General features: G+C 39.0%; 2 protein-coding genes across 3 annotated transcripts; both read right to left on the bottom strand.

Annotated features, from left to right (window-relative positions):
* Positions 1-817: 817 nt before the first annotated feature.
* On the bottom strand, positions 818-17,658 carry LOC128241833 (diphthine methyltransferase-like). Of its 2 annotated transcripts, none has more exons than XM_052958931.1 (8): positions 17,583-17,658; positions 11,936-12,129; positions 11,402-11,706; positions 10,732-10,892; positions 9,533-9,605; positions 2,859-2,924; positions 1,725-1,888; positions 818-1,057 (listed from the first exon to the last, which is right to left on the bottom strand). In XM_052958931.1, the coding sequence occupies exons 2-8, from the start codon at positions 12,071-12,073 to the stop codon at positions 843-845; spliced, it is 1,122 nt and encodes a 373-aa protein (XP_052814891.1). In that variant the 5' UTR covers positions 12,074-12,129; positions 17,583-17,658; the 3' UTR covers positions 818-842. The 2 variants fall into 2 exon arrangements, with proteins under 2 accessions (XP_052814891.1, XP_052814899.1); XM_052958939.1 differs by having other exon boundaries at positions 11,936-12,126; positions 17,583-17,653.
* Positions 14,877-15,266, bottom strand: LOC128216758 (cyclin-dependent kinase 2-associated protein 1-like). Its single transcript, XM_052923417.1, has one exon. It carries the CDS (start codon positions 15,264-15,266, stop codon positions 14,877-14,879), a length of 390 nt encoding a protein of 129 aa, XP_052779377.1.
* Positions 17,659-17,697: the final 39 nt, after the last annotated feature.

Below are 17,697 nucleotides of genomic sequence, written 5' to 3'. Positions count from 1 at the left end.
CTTAAAACCCTCCCTTGGTTAGGGTTTAGGATAATCTACTGTATTTTCTGGCTATTTCTTCAATGTTTTCTTGGTAAGGGCTGTGTGTAACCTTGAATGAAACCTAAATCTGTGTTGATTATCTATGGGGCATTTTATCTTGATTCTTGAATGATCTTGTTTTTTGCTTGAATCCTGAATGCAGACTTTCAAGCGGGACCTTCTTTTCCCTACATTTTTGTTAGACTCCAGCTTTAAAAAAAGTTTACTTTTCAGACTTTTTGTAAAAACAGTTCAAGAAATAAAAGATTTTTTTTAACTAAATGCATTGATCAAAATAAACTATATCTTGATTTTAATAAGAAGCAATTTCTAGTTTTTTTGTAGGATTGGTTTGATACAGTAGGTCTCCAGTGCTGCAAGAGGGGTTCTAGGATGAGAATGAGTGGTGCATGTCGACAAGTCAGAGACACCCATTTCAGGTTCATCTGCGCATCATGTGGCTGAATTCCTCTTGAAGCACTGGTTTCTAAGCAAAGATAAATATGTGTACATCACAATTGATGAATGGGTTTATTAGTCTGACATTTACTTGCATCCAAAAAGGTAAGGAAACAACGCTACTATCCTTACTTTTTGCTCTTAATGCTCCCTACTTGACCCTACTTTAACCCTTTAGCGCATGTATACGAGATAGGCCGACATTTAAAAAAAAAAATCTACTCTTATCCCTATTTTTTTGTTATTGGTCACTTAAAAGCTTGTAAATGTGTTCATTACAGCTAGTATAGAGGTCTTCTGCCTGATATAAACAGTAATAATCACTTTAAAAAGGCAGTTAACTTTCTTCTGTTTTATTCAAATCACTTAACAGTCCATAATTTTAACAAATGATCATAAAAAGAGCATGTAGCAATGGTATGTGTGGGGGAGCTAGGCTGGCATCTTGTTGCTTGCCTGTCCTCGGGATCATCACAAATCTGCTTTCCTGCCGAGTCTGTAGGGATTCTGCACCAGTCGGCTCCATAGGCTATGGACTGGTGCTCTTTATAGTGACAAACTATGTCACAGGCATTATCTGAAATAGTTGCAAACTTGTTATAACAGAAGAAAGTATTGGTAAAGCCAGGGAAAATATCACAGGCATGTGAATAATGAAATCCAAACTAATAACAAGGTTGTAACGGACAGACACAAAGATGAACGGACGAGCAAACATTTTTAGAACATTTTTGCCAACGCTTCGGGAGCATAAAAACTGGAAGAAAACAACAGGATTTTCTCTTTTTTGCATAACTAGAGCCATTTTTGCTTTTAAAATGTGTGAAAATTACTTAATGACCTCTAACTATAAAGGCTTTGAACAAAATAATACATTTTTTACATAATACAATCACAATTATGTTACAGATTGGTACAAATAATTTTGGAAGGATTTTCACTGCTGTGAAGTTTTTGATTTTAATACATTCCCGTTCAGTTCAATGTTTACAGCACCAGTCATTAAAAAACTACTTACCAACAAATAGTTTATGTTTAGAAAGCCCCGTAATTTCTATTTAGTTTTTTTTCCCAGATATAAAAAAATATTCACTGATAGAAAAGTTACATTCCAGACATGACCATTTACCGTAATTGCATAATTTTAGTCTAGTCAAATACTATGATTGGTCTTCTTAAGTACCATGACACTGATATGAAGCAAATCCTTAATATTACAGAAGACCAATTAAAAAAATCCCTACCTGTAACGTTAATGATGTGAAAACCATTGTACATGGTAGCTGTGAGGATCTGTGAGGCATTGCAGGGCTCCCACTTCACCCTCCAAACCCCACCCCCTAGGGAGACCGACTGCTGGGGGCGTGACATCTGACGACTGTCCCATATATACAGCTCCTCATCATAACTGTGCATGGGAAAACACTGCATAACTTGCATAGAAATCAGTATGGTCTAAAACTTTGAATAGGGACTACACCAGATGATACAATTGCAAGAAAAAAAAAAGTAGTCAAAAACTAACATAAAATTGATATCGTTGTGTACAACGCATTGAATCTTACTGATTGATGAATCACATCATTTACGACACATGTATCTTTTGCAGTTTTGGGGAATTTTTGCGTTTCGAAATTGACTGGGTATCTACATCGTTAACTACATTGTTAATCCCTAATTTAAAAATAGTGTAGGAATATTTATTTGTATTAATCACATGACTTTCATATGCTATATGTACACACTATAAACTGATAAAAAAATAAGCACTATTTTTAAACTGTTATACTCGGCTAAAACAGCGACAAATCATTCTTTAAATCGTGTATTATCACAATCAAACTAGCTCATATTGATAATTCTAGGCTTGTTTTGAGGAAATACTGTGCTGTATTTGCTGATTATGGGACCATCTGGTGTCTAGTCACTGTAAGCATTGAAGTGAATTGAATCATAAAAACCTAAAGTAAAAAAAGAAAAACCTAGTCATGAATAAATATCATTCATGTACATTCTGATTATGTGATACCGAGGATAACACATAAATGGCCATTGAGAACAGAAATTTTTTAAACAAATTTGAGTCAATAAATTTGATACCCTTTATATTAAACAACTGTGAAAGTGATATTCGGTTTATATCAGAAATGGTTACAAATTAACTTTGATAATTTATAGCACAAAATACCTCAAACTTTGCTTTATAATGTGCACATACCAAATACTATTTTTGATGTCACATCAAAATCAAAATTTATTACACTAGTTATATATCAAAAATATATTCTTATGTTTTTTGTTTCATGATCGTGACAATATTTATGAAATAATTTTAATTATGATTTGGTGTGATGTTGGTCACAAGAAAGTTGGATTACCTTCCAGTGGCTAGCAAATGAGGCTGCACAGGGTTGCTTTGAATACTACATACACCCATTGTGTGTCTGAAATATACAAGGATTGTTTTTATGACAATTACCATGACAACATTATATTTGTCTTCTGTACAAACACATACATTAGAAAATAATGTAATGAATCTTGTCCACATGCAATGTATGTATAGGGGTGGACACCTTTTTTAATGATTTAACAGATGGAAATATTTTTAAGCTTATGTTGATACAGATATAAGTTGCCTATATACATGTTAATAATTATGTGCAGTCAAAAAAATCAATGCACTTAAATCCTGTCTAATTGGTTAGAAAACCAATCATTTGAATGCACTACACACATGAATAGCTTTCAGACCTGCATACCTTTTGCTGTTGAAGACAGGAGAAGCCGTGCCCACTCTCAGGTCCCTGCCCTTTAGTCTACAGTCATCTTACCTTTTGCTGTTGAAGACAGGAGAAGCCGTGTCACACCACTCTCAGGTCCCAGCCCTTTAGTCTACAGTCATCTTACCTTTTGCAGTTGAATACAGGAGAAGCTGTGTCCACTCTCATGTCCCAACCCTTTAGTCTACAGTCATCTTACCTTTGCAGTTGAAGATGGGAGAAGCTGTGTCCACTCTCAGGTCCCAGCCCTTAAGTCTACAGTCATCTTACCTTTTGCAGTTGAAGATGGGAGAAGCCGTGTCCACTCTCATGTCCCAACCCTTTAGTCTACAGTCATCTTACCTTTTGCAGTTGAAGATGGGAGAAGCCGTGTCACACCACTCTCAGGTCCCAGCCCTTTAGTCTACAGTCATCTTACCTTTTGCAGTTGAAGATGGGAGAAGCCGTGTCCACTCTCATATCCCAACCCTTTAGTCTACAGTCATCTTACCTTTTGCAGTTGAAGATGGGAGAAGCCGTTTCACACCACTCTCAGGTTCCAGCCCTTTAGTCTACAGTCATCTTACCTTTTGCTGTTGAAGACAGGAGAAGCCGTGTCCACTCTCATATCCCAACCCTTTAGTCTACAGTCATCTTACCTTTTGCAGTTGAAGATGGGAGAAGCCGTGTCCACTCTCATATTCCAACCCTTTAGTCTACAGTCATCTTACCTTTTGCTGTTGAAGATGGGAGAAGCCGTGTCCACTCTCATATCCCAACCCTTTAGTCTACAGTCATCTTACCTTTTGCAGTTGAAGATGGGAGAAGCCGTGTCACACCACTCTCATGTCCCAACCCTTTAGTCTACAGTCATCTTACCTTTTGCAGTTGAAGATGGGAGAAGCCGTGTCCACTCTCATATCCCAACCCTTTAGTCTACAGTCATCTTACCTTTTGCAGTTGAAGATGGGAGAAGCCGTGTCCACTCTCATATCCCAACCCTTTAGTCTACAGTCATCTTACCTTTTGCTGTTGAAGACAGGAGAAGCCGTGTCCACTCTCATATCCCAACCCTTTAGTCTACAGTCATCTTACCTTTTGCAGTTGAAGATGGGAGAAGCCGTGTCCACTCTCATATCCCAACCCTTTAGTCTACAGTCATCTTACCTTTTGCAGTTGAAGACAGGAGAAGCCGTGTCCACTCTCAGGTCCCAGCCCTTTAGTCTACAGTCATCTTACCTTTTGCTATTGAAGACAGGAGAAGCTGTGTCCACTCTCATATCCCAACCCTTTAGTCTACAGTCATCTTACCTTTTGCAGTTGAAGATGGGAGAAGCTGTGTCCACTCTCATGTCCCAACCCTTTAGTCTACAGTCATCTTACCTTTTGCTGTTGAAGATGGGAGAAGCTGTGTCCATTCTCATGTCCCAGCCCTTCAGTCTACAGTCATCTTACCTTTTGCTGTTGAAGATGGGAGAAGCCGTGTCCATTCTCATGTCCCAGCCCTTCAGTCTACAGTCATCTTACCTTTTGCTGTTGAAGATGGGAGAAGCTGTGTCCACTCTCAGGTCCCAGCCCTTTAGTCTACAGTCATCTTACATTTTGCTGTTGAAGACAGGAGAAGCTGTGTCCACTCTCATGTCCCAACCCTTTAGTCTACAGTCATCTTACCTTTTGCTGTTGAAGATGGGAGAAGCTGTGTCCACTCTCAGGTCCCAGCCCTTTAGTCTACAGTCATCTTACATTTTGCTATTGAAGACAGGAGAAGCTGTGTCCACACTCATGTCCCAACCCTTTAGTCTACAGTCATCTTACCTTTTGCTATTGAAGACAGGAGAAGCCGTGTCCACTCTCATGTCCCAACCCTTTAGTCTACAGTCATCTTACCTTTTGCTGTTGAAGACAGGAGAAGCCGTGTCCACTCTCATATCCCAACCCATTAGTCTACAGTCATCTTACCTTTTGCTGTTGAATACAGGAGAAGCCGTGTCCATTCTCAGGTCCCAGCCCTTTAGTCTACAGTCATCTTACATTTTGCTGTTGAAGATGGGAGAAGCTGTGTCCACTCTCATGTCCCAACCCTTTAGTCTACAGTCATCTTACCTTTTGCAGTTGAAGATGGGAGAAGCCGTGTCCACTCTCATGTCCCAACCCTTTAGTCTACAGTCATCTTACCTTTTGCTGTTGAAGATGGGAGAAGCCGTGTCCACTCTCATGTCCCAACCCTTTAGTCTACAGTCATCTTACCTTTTGCTGTTGAAGACAGGAGAAGCCGTGTCCACTCTCATATCCCAACCCATTAGTCTACAGTCATCTTACCTTTTGCTGTTGAAGACAGGAGAAGCCGTGTCCACTCTCATATCCCAACCCATTAGTCTACAGTCATCTTACCTTTTGCTGTTGAATACAGGAGAAGCCGTGTCCATTCTCAGGTCCCAGCCCTTTAGTCTACAGTCATCTTACATTTTGCTGTTGAAGATGGGAGAAGCTGTGTCCACTCTCATGTCCCAACCCTTTAGTCTACAGTCATCTTACCTTTTGCTGTTGAAGATGGGAGAAGCCGTGTCCACTCTCATGTCCCAACCCTTTAGTCTACAGTCATCTTACCTTTTGCAGTTGAAGATGGGAGAAGCCGTGTCCACTCTCATATCCCAACCCATTAGTCTACAGTCATCTTACCTTTTGCTGTTGAATACAGGAGAAGCCGTGTCCATTCTCAGGTCCCAGCCCTTTAGTCTACAGTCATCTTACCTTTTGCAGTTGAAGATGGGAGAAGCCGTGTCACACCACTCTCAGGTCCCAGCCCTTTAGTCTACAGTCATCTTACCTTTTGCAGTTGAAGATGGGAGAAGCCGTGTCCACTCTCATATCCCAACCCTTTAGTCTACAGTCATCTTACCATTTGCAGTTGAAGATGGGAGAAGCCGTTTCACACCACTCTCAGGTTCCAGCCCTTTAGTCTACAGTCATCTTACCTTTTGCTGTTGAAGACAGGAGAAGCCGTGTCCACTCTCATATCCCAACCCTTTAGTCTACAGTCATCTTACCTTTTGCAGTTGAAGATGGGAGAAGCCGTGTCCACTCTCATATCCCAACCCTTTAGTCTACAGTCATCTTACCTTTTGCTGTTGAAGATGGGAGAAGCCGTGTCCACTCTCATATCCCAACCCTTTAGTCTACAGTCATCTTACCTTTTGCAGTTGAAGATGGGAGAAGCCGTGTCACACCACTCTCATGTCCCAACCCTTTAGTCTACAGTCATCTTACCTTTTGCAGTTGAAGATGGGAGAAGCCGTGTCCACTCTCATATCCCAACCCTTTAGTCTACAGTAATCTTACCTTTTGCAGTTGAAGATGGGAGAAGCCGTGTCCACTCTCATATCCCAACCCTTTAGTCTACAGTCATCTTACCTTTTGCTGTTGAAGACAGGAGAAGCCGTGTCCACTCTCATATCCCAACCCTTTAGTCTACAGTCATCTTACCTTTTGCAGTTGAAGATGGGAGAAGCCGTGTCCACTCTCATATCCCAACCCTTTAGTCTACAGTCATCTTACCTTTTGCAGTTGAAGACAGGAGAAGCCGTGTCCACTCTCAGGTCCCAGCCCTTTAGTCTACAGTCATCTTACCTTTTGCTATTGAAGACAGGAGAAGCTGTGTCCACTCTCATATCCCAACCCTTTAGTCTACAGTCATCTTACCTTTTGCAGTTGAAGATGGGAGAAGCTGTGTCCACTCTCATGTCCCAACCCTTTAGTCTACAGTCATCTTACCTTTTGCTGTTGAAGATGGGAGAAGCTGTGTCCATTCTCATGTCCCAGCCCTTCAGTCTACAGTCATCTTACCTTTTGCTGTTGAAGATGGGAGAAGCCGTGTCCATTCTCATGTCCCAGCCCTTCAGTGTACAGTCATCTTACCTTTTGCTGTTGAAGATGGGAGAAGCTGTGTCCACTCTCAGGTCCCAGCCCTTTAGTCTACAGTCATCTTACATTTTGCTGTTGAAGACAGGAGAAGCTGTGTCCACTCTCATGTCCCAACCCTTTAGTCTACAGTCATCTTACCTTTTGCTGTTGAAGATGGGAGAAGCTGTGTCCACTCTCAGGTCCCAGCCCTTTAGTCTACAGTCATCTTACATTTTGCTATTGAAGACAGGAGAAGCTGTGTCCACACTCATGTCCCAACCCTTTAGTCTACAGTCATCTTACCTTTTGCTATTGAAGACAGGAGAAGCCGTGTCCACTCTCATGTCCCAACCCTTTAGTCTACAGTCATCTTACCTTTTGCTGTTGAAGACAGGAGAAGCCGTGTCCACTCTCATATCCCAACCCATTAGTCTACAGTCATCTTACCTTTTGCTGTTGAATACAGGAGAAGCCGTGTCCATTCTCAGGTCCCAGCCCTTTAGTCTACAGTCATCTTACATTTTGCTGTTGAAGATGGGAGAAGCTGTGTCCACTCTCATGTCCCAACCCTTTAGTCTACAGTCATCTTACCTTTTGCAGTTGAAGATGGGAGAAGCCGTGTCCACTCTCATGTCCCAACCCTTTAGTCTACAGTCATCTTACCTTTTGCTGTTGAAGATGGGAGAAGCCGTGTCCACTCTCATGTCCCAACCCTTTAGTCTACAGTCATCTTACCTTTTGCTGTTGAAGACAGGAGAAGCCGTGTCCACTCTCATATCCCAACCCATTAGTCTACAGTCATCTTACCTTTTGCTGTTGAAGACAGGAGAAGCCGTGTCCACTCTCATGTCCCAACCCTTTAGTCTACAGTCATCTTACCTTTTGCTGTTGAATACAGGAGAAGCCGTGTCCATTCTCAGGTCCCAGCCCTTTAGTCTACAGTCATCTTACATTTTGCTGTTGAAGATGGGAGAAGCTGTGTCCACTCTCATGTCCCAACCCTTTAGTCTACAGTCATCTTACCTTTTGCTGTTGAAGATGGGAGAAGCCGTGTCCACTCTCATGTCCCAACCCTTTAGTCTACAGTCATCTTACCTTTTGCAGTTGAAGATGGGAGAAGCCGTGTCCACTCTCATATCCCAACCCATTAGTCTACAGTCATCTTACCTTTTGCTGTTGAATACAGGAGAAGCCGTGTCCATTCTCAGGTCCCAGCCCTTTAGTCTACAGTCATCTTACCTTTTGCAGTTGAAGATGGGAGAAGCCGTGTCCACTCTCATGTCCCAACCCTTTAGTCTACAGTCATCTTACCTTTTGCAGTTGAAGATGGGAGAAGCCGTGTCCACTCTCATGTCCCAACCCTTTAGTCTACAGTCATCTTACCTTTTGCAGTTGAAGATGGGAGAAGCTGTGTCCACTCTCATATCCCAACCCTTTAGTCTACAGTCATCTTACCTTTTGCAGTTGAAGATGAGAGAAGCCATGTCCACTATCAGGTCCCAGCCTTTTAGTCTACAGTCATCTTACATTTTGCTGTTGAAGATGGGAGAAGCTGTGTCCACTCTCAGGTCCCAGCCCTTTAGTCTACAGTCATCTTACCTTTTGCTATTGAAGACAGGAGAAGCTGTGTCCACACTCATGTCCCAACCCTTTAGTCTACAGTCATCTTACCTTTTGCTGTTGAAGATGGGAGAAGCTGTGTCCACTCTCATGTCCCAACCCTTTAGTCTACAGTCATCTTACCTTTTGCTGTTGAAGATGGGAGAAGCTGTGTCCACTCTCAGGTCCCAGCCCTTTAGTCTACAGTCATCTTACCTTTTGCTGTTGAAGATGGGAGAAGCTGTGTCCACTCTCAGGTCCCAGCCCTTTAGTCTACAGTCATCTTACATTTTGCTGTTGAAGATGGGAGAAGCCGTGTCCACTCTCATGTCCCAACCCTTTAGTCTACAGTCATCTTACATTTTGCGGTTGAAGACAGGAGAGCCGTGTCCACTCTCATGTCCCAAAACATTAGTCTACAGTCATCTTGCGTTTTGCAGTTGAAGATGGGAGAAGCCGTGTCCACTCTCATGTCCCAACCCTTTAGTCTACAGTCATCTTGCGTTTTGCAGTTGAAGATGGGAGAAGCCATGTCCACTCGCATGTCCCAACCCTTTAGTCTACAGTCATCTTACCTTTTGCTGTTGAAGATGGGAGAAGCTGTGTCCACTCTCAGGTCCCAGCCCTTCAGTCTACAGTCATCTTACCTTTTGCTGTTGAAGATGGGAGAAGCCGTGTCCACTCTCAGGTCCCAGCCTTTTAGTCATCAGTCATCTTACATTTTGCTGTTGAAGATGGGAGAAGCCGTGTCCACTCTCATGTCCCAACCCTTTAGTCTACAGTCATCTTACCTTTTGCTGTTGAAGACAGGAGAAGCCGTGCCTACTCTCAGGTCCCAGCCCTTTAGTCTACAGTCATCTCCACCTGAAGTGCATGTACACATACAGCACATTCAAGAGTCATTTCTTCTTACTGAGTTTTTTTTCACAGGTATTAAAACACACATTCAACATATAACATTCATTGACAATGATTACTTAAATGCACACTGAATTATTAACATACATTGCCAATCACTAATTTAAGGGTTTTAGCTAAAGGGTTATATGAGGCTGCATCCGTTTTAGGTAGCAGTTTTCTGCCCGCATTGAGATCAGCATGTGCACCCTTCTGCTTTCTTAGAATTGAATGCTTTAGATAACCAAATACATCCTGTTTTGCTTAAACGCTTCACATATGATTAAACAAACATTCAAACAAGATATCTGGCAGTTGAAATCTAAAACTACTTCAATTAAACACTTTCCAACATTTCTTTGTCATATTTATACTATTGAAGTTTTATAGAGCCGCCAATAAAATGTGCCCTTCTCGGTTTTTGCTATTTGCAGCCTGTCCCTTTCATGCAGCACTTTGCCCATTTTAACCCTGTCTAAAACCCTCACAATAACATAAACACACTTGTGGCTAAAATCACACCCATATAACAATGCGTTCATGACAATCTTCACATATACACAGTGGACATATTTTTCTTTGAAAATGACATACATCAAACAGAAAATATCTGTGAAACAAGGACTTTACTTTATTGAATTCTTAGAATGAGCCACTTGCTTATGGTTTACATGAACTACTTGTCTCATTACCGGTAGTATGTTTTAATTGCACAACTGAGTCCTCATTGGGAACAGACTGGGAATCAAACCTGGGTTAGCGCAGTGGTAAGGGTTTTCGCTTCCTACCTAGGCAACCCAGGACCCGGCCTGGGCGCATGTGAGTCACCATGGCCGGACAAGTGGGTTTCCTCCAGAAACTCCAGTTTCCCCCAACAACACAAGACCACATTCTCGCGTAAAATCGTGCCAACGAGTGTGATTAATATAATTTTGTAAACAATTGTTGTAAAATAAATACGGTATGTTTGAACTTAAACAAAATTAAACTAACAGTGTTTTAATATAAATTTTCAATACGTCTTTCTTAAACCATGTGAGCAATGTCAATAGAAAACAAATATCTGATTTAAATGGTCTAAACATCCATATACCTGTATAGACAATTTGTGTGTCATTCTGGTTAAATGCTGCTATCCAGGCTTCGTAGTCATGTGCCTTCCAAGTTTCTAAGGCAACCAGACTGCTCTCCCCTACTTGGTGTACATGTATTTGACCTGTCGAGTCCGAGCTCACCACTCGCATTGTATTTTCGCTAAAATGATGATGCATTTATTTTTTAGGTGTTTAGAAATTTCAAATCTTTTCATATATGAGTTACATCTTGCGCTAGTTTACAGAAATTACTTCTAACCAAATGGAGACATACAGTTATCATAGATATCACAAAACAAATTGTGATCAAGCCTTTTGTGATATTTTCAAACCTGATGCAGTGGAAGCTCTTTAGTTGGATATTTTCAGTCCTTTTAAAAGATTGAGAAAGTACTTTCATTAACATTCATGTTAACACATGGATCCCAGCTTGAGAGAATGAATGGGTGACCAAAAAGCATGAATGTGTATTTTGAAGAGTCTATAGTTTCTCCAATGAATTCAGAATTTCCAATAAATACTTTCATTATTAGACCTGTAACATGTATGAAGACTTTGACCCCCCCCCCCCCACATAAATTATCTTTTTATTTTATTTTATCAAAAAATACATATTTGGTGACAACCAATGGTAAGTTGCAGAAGAATTAATCAAGAATAAATTCCAACCTATTTCCTGTCATGTTGTTCCATTCTAATGACAGACCAAGACTCTGCGGAGTCAGTTCTGCCCTTGTTACCATGGCAACAGACCTATCCTCCAGCAGCTTATAGACTCGCAGCTCACCAACTGAGTTGACCAGTGCAAAGCAAGCCTGACCTGCCACTGGGTGATATGACCACTTGATGTCTAGAACACCTGGCATGTCTTGACTGGTAAGCTGCTCCAGACTGGGACTACCTGACTGGTTACTGAGGGCATACAAATATAGTCTGCCGACACGGGTCTGTTCCTCATTGCTTTCTGCCTCAGACTGAAATACAAAAAAAAGCTGGAACAAAATAATAAAGACTAATTTCCATTTAGCATTTTGCCAGACAATCCCAGCTGTGTAGTTTGTTTGTTTTAGGTGGAGGAGGCACAAAGACGGTCCTAGTTAGAGTATTAACAGATGAAGGTTTCAATTAGACACCTACATGTACTGCATAATCAAGTTTCTTGCTATCTGTGTGATTACTGTTTATATTCATCTATCATAGTACCTGTTCCTGGAGCTGATATGTTCCACACACAAGCACATCCTGAAGGTCGGTCAGGGGACACCACTCCACAGAGTCAGCACACAACTCTGTATCGATCGTCTGACACGTGCTGATGGACATCCCAGCCACTCGAGACATACTTTATCAATAGCCCCTTGTATAATGTATTTTTCTGGTCCGGACTGTGGATGCTGCTAATGTTTAAGAGCAGACTATATATAAATAATATTTATATATAAACATATATGCTACACTTTTAATGAGCCATTTAACTGTAATCAAAGGATTGATATCCGGGTAATCTTTGCAGGTATGAAATCAACTAGAACAAAATGTACATGATGATATTATAGTTGCACCGATTTGTAATTTTTCGACAATGATATGAATTACATTGTATTCCATATAGATTGTTATGATAGACAAATCATAAGCACTACAAAAAATTACTTAGCCGAATAAAAATGGGCCATTATATACATTGTATGCAAGATAATAGTCGGACTTGATATGGTGATTGGATGGTTGACAGCCCTTGTATAAGTTTCAATGCATTACATCAAGTAGTTGCTGAGATATTGGCTAATGCACACTTACATGCAAAACCTTAACCAGAATTTCTAAGTCAAATAATAAAGGGCAATTATTAACATTTATGCAAAATAGAGTTATCTACTGGTAACTTGGTTATTTAAGTAGGTTGGATGGTTGAGTACTGTTGTATAATGTATCAATGCCATACATCAAGTACATGTAGTCACTGAGAATCAGAGATATTGACGTTAATGTGGTCGCATGCAAAACCAAAGTTATCTTACTCGATTTAGCCTGTGTGTGCTTAAATGCTTAGAGTTGAATAATAAAGGGTCATGATTTGCATTTTATTTGGGATAGAGTTATCTTACTTGATAAATTAATTAATTGGATAGTTACAACTTGGGAACACAAAATTACAATGCAATACATTATGTCTTTCCTGAGATAATGACTGCAAGGTGCTTACATGCAAAACCTTAACCAAGGTGTGAAGCCGATGCTTACGCTATGGTAAGGTAAGCAGTGTAGCTCTCTATATTTTGAATATTGGAGCAAATGAGAGTGATGTAACAAGCTACACATATAAGCACACATCAAAACTGTCCATACCAACAAAAGGAATCTCAAAACATTTTCATTTAGTGACTAATATTTTGCAAAATACTATATATTTAAGAAATATTACACACCACTGAGTGTAATAAGACATTATAAGGACCAGCCGGACAGCCCCCAAAGGAGTATATAGACAGAGACATTAGGCGTTCCAATATAATGTGTTATATTTCTTATATTATACTGAACATTTTATATTACCATATTTTTAAAGCACTTTGGATGTATTTAATATACTTTTATTGAACAAAAATAATGTTTACATGAGGCAAATTTTCGCCTCGATGAAAATTGCAGGTCATACTCAACAGTTTTATGATTTCAGCGGTTCATATAATACGATGTCAGCGGTCCAATATAATATGGACTGCTGACATCATAAAACTGAATTTCTATTAGAATACAGTGATTTACAGGCCATTTGACTTTATAATATCTGTAATATTGCTTCAATTTAATTTCTGTAGAATCACTGAATGCCAATGAAAACTACACTTTTTGCCTATTCATGGCTTTAAACTTAAATAAATGTACATTCATAGCTTAGAAAGAAACCAAATTTTTCTTGCATTACAATTTTATTGTTGTCCAATAATCTTCATGTACAGACACATATAAATATGCTACATCATATCCAAATGCTATATCAATCGTGAAAACTTAATCAAAGTATAGTATACAAAACATTCAGAAGTGAAAAGGCGAATATCAAAAATATTTTCATACATGAATTATAAAAGTTTGAAATACAAATGCGTTCCATAACATTTACCTAAACAAGGTGAGGCCTAAAAAAAAATGTTTGGTTAGGGTTACATCCTTTTCAAAAATACTGTAGGTAGGGTAGGTAGGTTTTTTTATTTTTTTATTTTTTTTTTTTATTAGACTTTATATAAGAATATCATTTTCATCATTGGAGAATGGTGTTAAAGTTATCTTCTGTATAAGCATTTAAGGTTTAAACTACATATTGAAAAGCAATTAAACAAAAAAAAAACGAAATTTTTTTATTTTTTAGGTAGGGTCGGTGCCTATTCCGTAGGTAGGGTCGGGTAACCCGAACCAAATGTATTTTTTTTTAGGCCTGATAAAATTTGGTTTCCAGACCAGTCTGTAAATTTGAAACAGTAAAAGTGCCCCTGTACGGGTATCATATTCAATCTAAATAAATACTCAATCAAGCATTAAAATTGAAAATGTTGCCCAGTGTCTTCAGTATCAGAGATTTGGTTGAAATAGGACATGTACCAGTATTCATACATTTCTAAAATAAACACACACAAAAACCTTCTTTTTTTTTAAACAGCATTAATGATCATTCAATACTTTATGTAAACTACTATTGTACAACTTTTCTTATAGTTTACATTTGTTCTGTACTTCAGTAAATGGTTTTAATGAAAGAACACTTAGAATGGAGCTGTCAACACTAGAAAAGTTCACCCATATGAAATGATAACTGTGAGATAATTCTTTCTTTCCAAGAGTGTTCTTTCAAATTACATTGTACTATGTACATTCTTGTACAAGTTCATCAACAATTTCTGATGTTTTTCAGTTTTGACGGAGAATTTGAGATTCATTTAATCTTCTTTCAAATCCAAATTAGACCACATTTTGAACTAGAGATTTAAAATGTATGCACATAACACATTTTACACAACTTGTAAAAAGAAAAATCTTGTCTATTCTACTATTACTTCTACATATATATAAAATGACCAGGCCAAGTATCAGACTCAAAAGCTTAATACAAATGTAAGTGTTCGTTTTTCAAAATGGCCATATTTTAACTTCTTGCACTTCTTTCACATTCAGTCAGGCACTCGCGTACAAGTATTCTAGCATGCACAATGCCCCTCTTTAGTCTTTCTGCTGACGTTCGACTCCCTGCATAGGTTGGCCTTATATCACGTCCCAAATCTTCAATCACAGCCAATAGCTGAGTATATTTGCTCTGACTCTGCATTTGTTGTAACTGCTGTTGGTGCTGAAGGAGCAGTTGCTGTTGTTGTTGTTGCTGGTTCACTGATGCTACCGGACGTTGAATCTGAACAGGTGCAGGCGGCGGGGTTCCCCTCATTTCCAATCCAGCATCTGAGCGGGGGGTGCCAGGGTTGCTAATATTTGGAGTGATATTAGCCGGTGAGTTGCTCGCAGATTCTGCGTCATCATTCATTTTCAAGATACTCCAGTTCCTGTTTATGCTGAAATTATAATATACTAATTCAGGGTATTTCTATGGTATCGAAATTTGAATGCAAGATCTTGCCATAGTCCAAATATGTGTATGTTGACGGATTTTATTTTATGATATTTGATATGGCATATCGTTCACGTAAGGATTGGAAGAAACCTGTGTAACACGTCTATTATTTTAGACTAGATCTTGCCAGTATATGATCCAATTAAGAAAATTTCAGCAGTAATTTTAACATGCCACTCATCTATTTGGCTCTTGAAGTTTTTGAAATGCCAAATTCTGATTGAGTTTCGATATGGTGTTCACTTCTGTGTGGACAGTACTAAACTGAAGTACTTTGAAGTTTTGAAATTTGAGGTGTACACTTACCAACTTTATTTTTAAAATAAATTATGAAGACACTGGGCCAAATCATAACATGCTTTTTTAATACATATCTTTATTGCTTAAAAGAATTCTAAGATATTGTAACATGCGAGACCAACAAACACCAACAGATCCCTTCAGAGAAAAGCATGCTCGACCGTTAAGGGGTCAGCTGGTCTTTATATACAGTAAATTCTCAATCCACAAAGAACCCAGGCTTTGCTTATTTGCATATTGCCAACAAAGTTAACATACGTACTATGAACGTACTTCGGTCTATAACAGAATGTTATACTATGGCTGCACATCGGTCCGTGTATATACATGTTTGTACAGTCTTTTCGTTTTTTTTACAATTGAAATTTAAAAACGAAAAAGGAACATACAAATCCTTTTTCGTTTTTCCAATTATTGAATATAAAACCAAAATTGATAGACTTTTTCCTTTTCCGTTCTTAAATTATAACCACGGAATACAAAACAAGAAAACTATTTATTTATACCTTATTTCTTTTCTTTTTTTCCGTTTCATAAAGTGTAAAACAAAAAACAAGCATTCTGGTATATACCGTTTTTTGCGTTTTTCGTTTTTATGAATGAAAGTAAAATACGAAAATAGGAACATTCAAATCATTTTTCGTTTTTCTTATGCCTGAATAGAAAACCAAAATGCATAGGCTTTTTCTTTTCTATAATTTAAATTTTACTCCCGGAAATCAAAACAAGAAATTGATTCATTAATACCGTTTTCGATTTTTGTTTTACAAAAGATAAACGAAAAACGAGTGGCGCTGCATTTTCCTGTTTTCACGTGTACTTGATGACTTCACCATGTATGTTAACGCCTACTAAACAACATATGGGCGATATTTCCAGATGCCTTCCAAGAATCCAATGTGAAGTTAACACAGATTTATTTCTGAGGAGAGTTTCTTATCAAATATATTGTAATATTTTGTACCTGCAGCATGATTTAATAATTTACCGAGCATTGGAATACATGCCTTTTTACAATGTCAGCATGCCAAAGTGAAAGTAAAAGTAGTTCTGGAGTTTTATACGTTAGAAAGTGACCTAATGTAATAGCTGACATGTTAAGTTGTATTCATCTTTTAACAATAATTCTTAGAGACTTAGACTTAGAGATTCCTACTTATACAATAACATGTCAGCAACTACATTAGGTCACTGTCTAACGTATAAAACTCCAGAACTACTTTCACTTTGGCATGCTGACAAGATTATTCGTAACCCGATTTGTAACAAGTCATGCATTCCAATACTCGATAAATTATTAAATCATGCTGCAGTACAGTAAACCTGGGAGGAAAAGTGCACCCGGTGTGGGGCTCAAACCTACGACCACCGGAACACTAGCACAGCGCTCTAACCAACTGAGCTAACCGGGCGGCTGGTTCTAACACCCACACTACACTCCTCCCCCCATTAACCTTTTAGGCCGATGGAGGCACTACTGCCGTTTACCGCTGCCACCAGTAAAGTAACCTTGGGAGGAAAAGTGCGCCCGGTGTGGGGCTCGAACCCATGACTGCCGGAACACTAGCACGGTGCTCTAACCAACTGAGCTGACCGGCCGGCTGGTTCTAACCCCCACACACTACAGCAGGTACGAAATATTACAATATATTTGATAAAAATACTCACCTCAGAAATAAATCTGTGTAAACTTCACGTTGGATTCTTGAAAGGCATTTGGAAATATCGCCCCTTATGTAGCTTAGTACAGCGGACTGTTACAATATATAATATATATATAATTGAGAATTTGGACGACAGGAAATGCTGGTACGAAGTGAGAAGGGGCGAAAACAGAATATCGCTGATACTCCTTCAGCTTCCAAACAAACACGTTAGTATGAAGGCAATGGGAAATAATAAGTATAATTTGCTTTCACAACGTCTTACCGAGTTTAAAACTTAGTTTAGTGATTTGAAGCTTGCTGAGTATCTCAGTTTTGGACATAAAAACAAAGGACCGAATATTGATTTTTTGAACGAAATTATTAAATTAATGTGGTCA

The sequence above is a fragment of the Mya arenaria genome, chromosome 2, assembly GCF_026914265.1.
Source record: "Mya arenaria isolate MELC-2E11 chromosome 2, ASM2691426v1".
Taxonomy (NCBI): Eukaryota; Metazoa; Mollusca; class Bivalvia; order Myida; family Myidae; genus Mya; species Mya arenaria.
The sequence above is the reverse complement of the archived record's forward strand: the minus strand, read 5'-3'. Positions and strand labels throughout refer to the sequence as shown.

What these genes read in the sequence shown, in the direction of transcription:
- LOC128241833 (XM_052958931.1), bottom strand. Translation starts at nt 12,073, where the DNA reads ATGTCTCGAGTGGCTGGGATGTCCATCAGCACGTGTCAGACGATCGAT. An exon ending in CATATCAGCTCCAGGAACAG is followed by an intron (nt 11,707 to 11,935) that starts GTACTATGATAG and finishes TTTGTATTTCAG; the next exon opens with TCTGAGGCAGAAAGCAATGA. An exon ending in CATTTGCTAGCCACTGGAAG is followed by an intron (nt 1,889 to 2,858) that starts GTAATCCAACTT and finishes TCCCATGCACAG; the next exon opens with TTATGATGAGGAGCTGTATA.
- LOC128216758 (XM_052923417.1), bottom strand. Translation starts at nt 15,266, where the DNA reads ATGAATGATGACGCAGAATCTGCGAGCAACTCACCGGCTAATATCACT.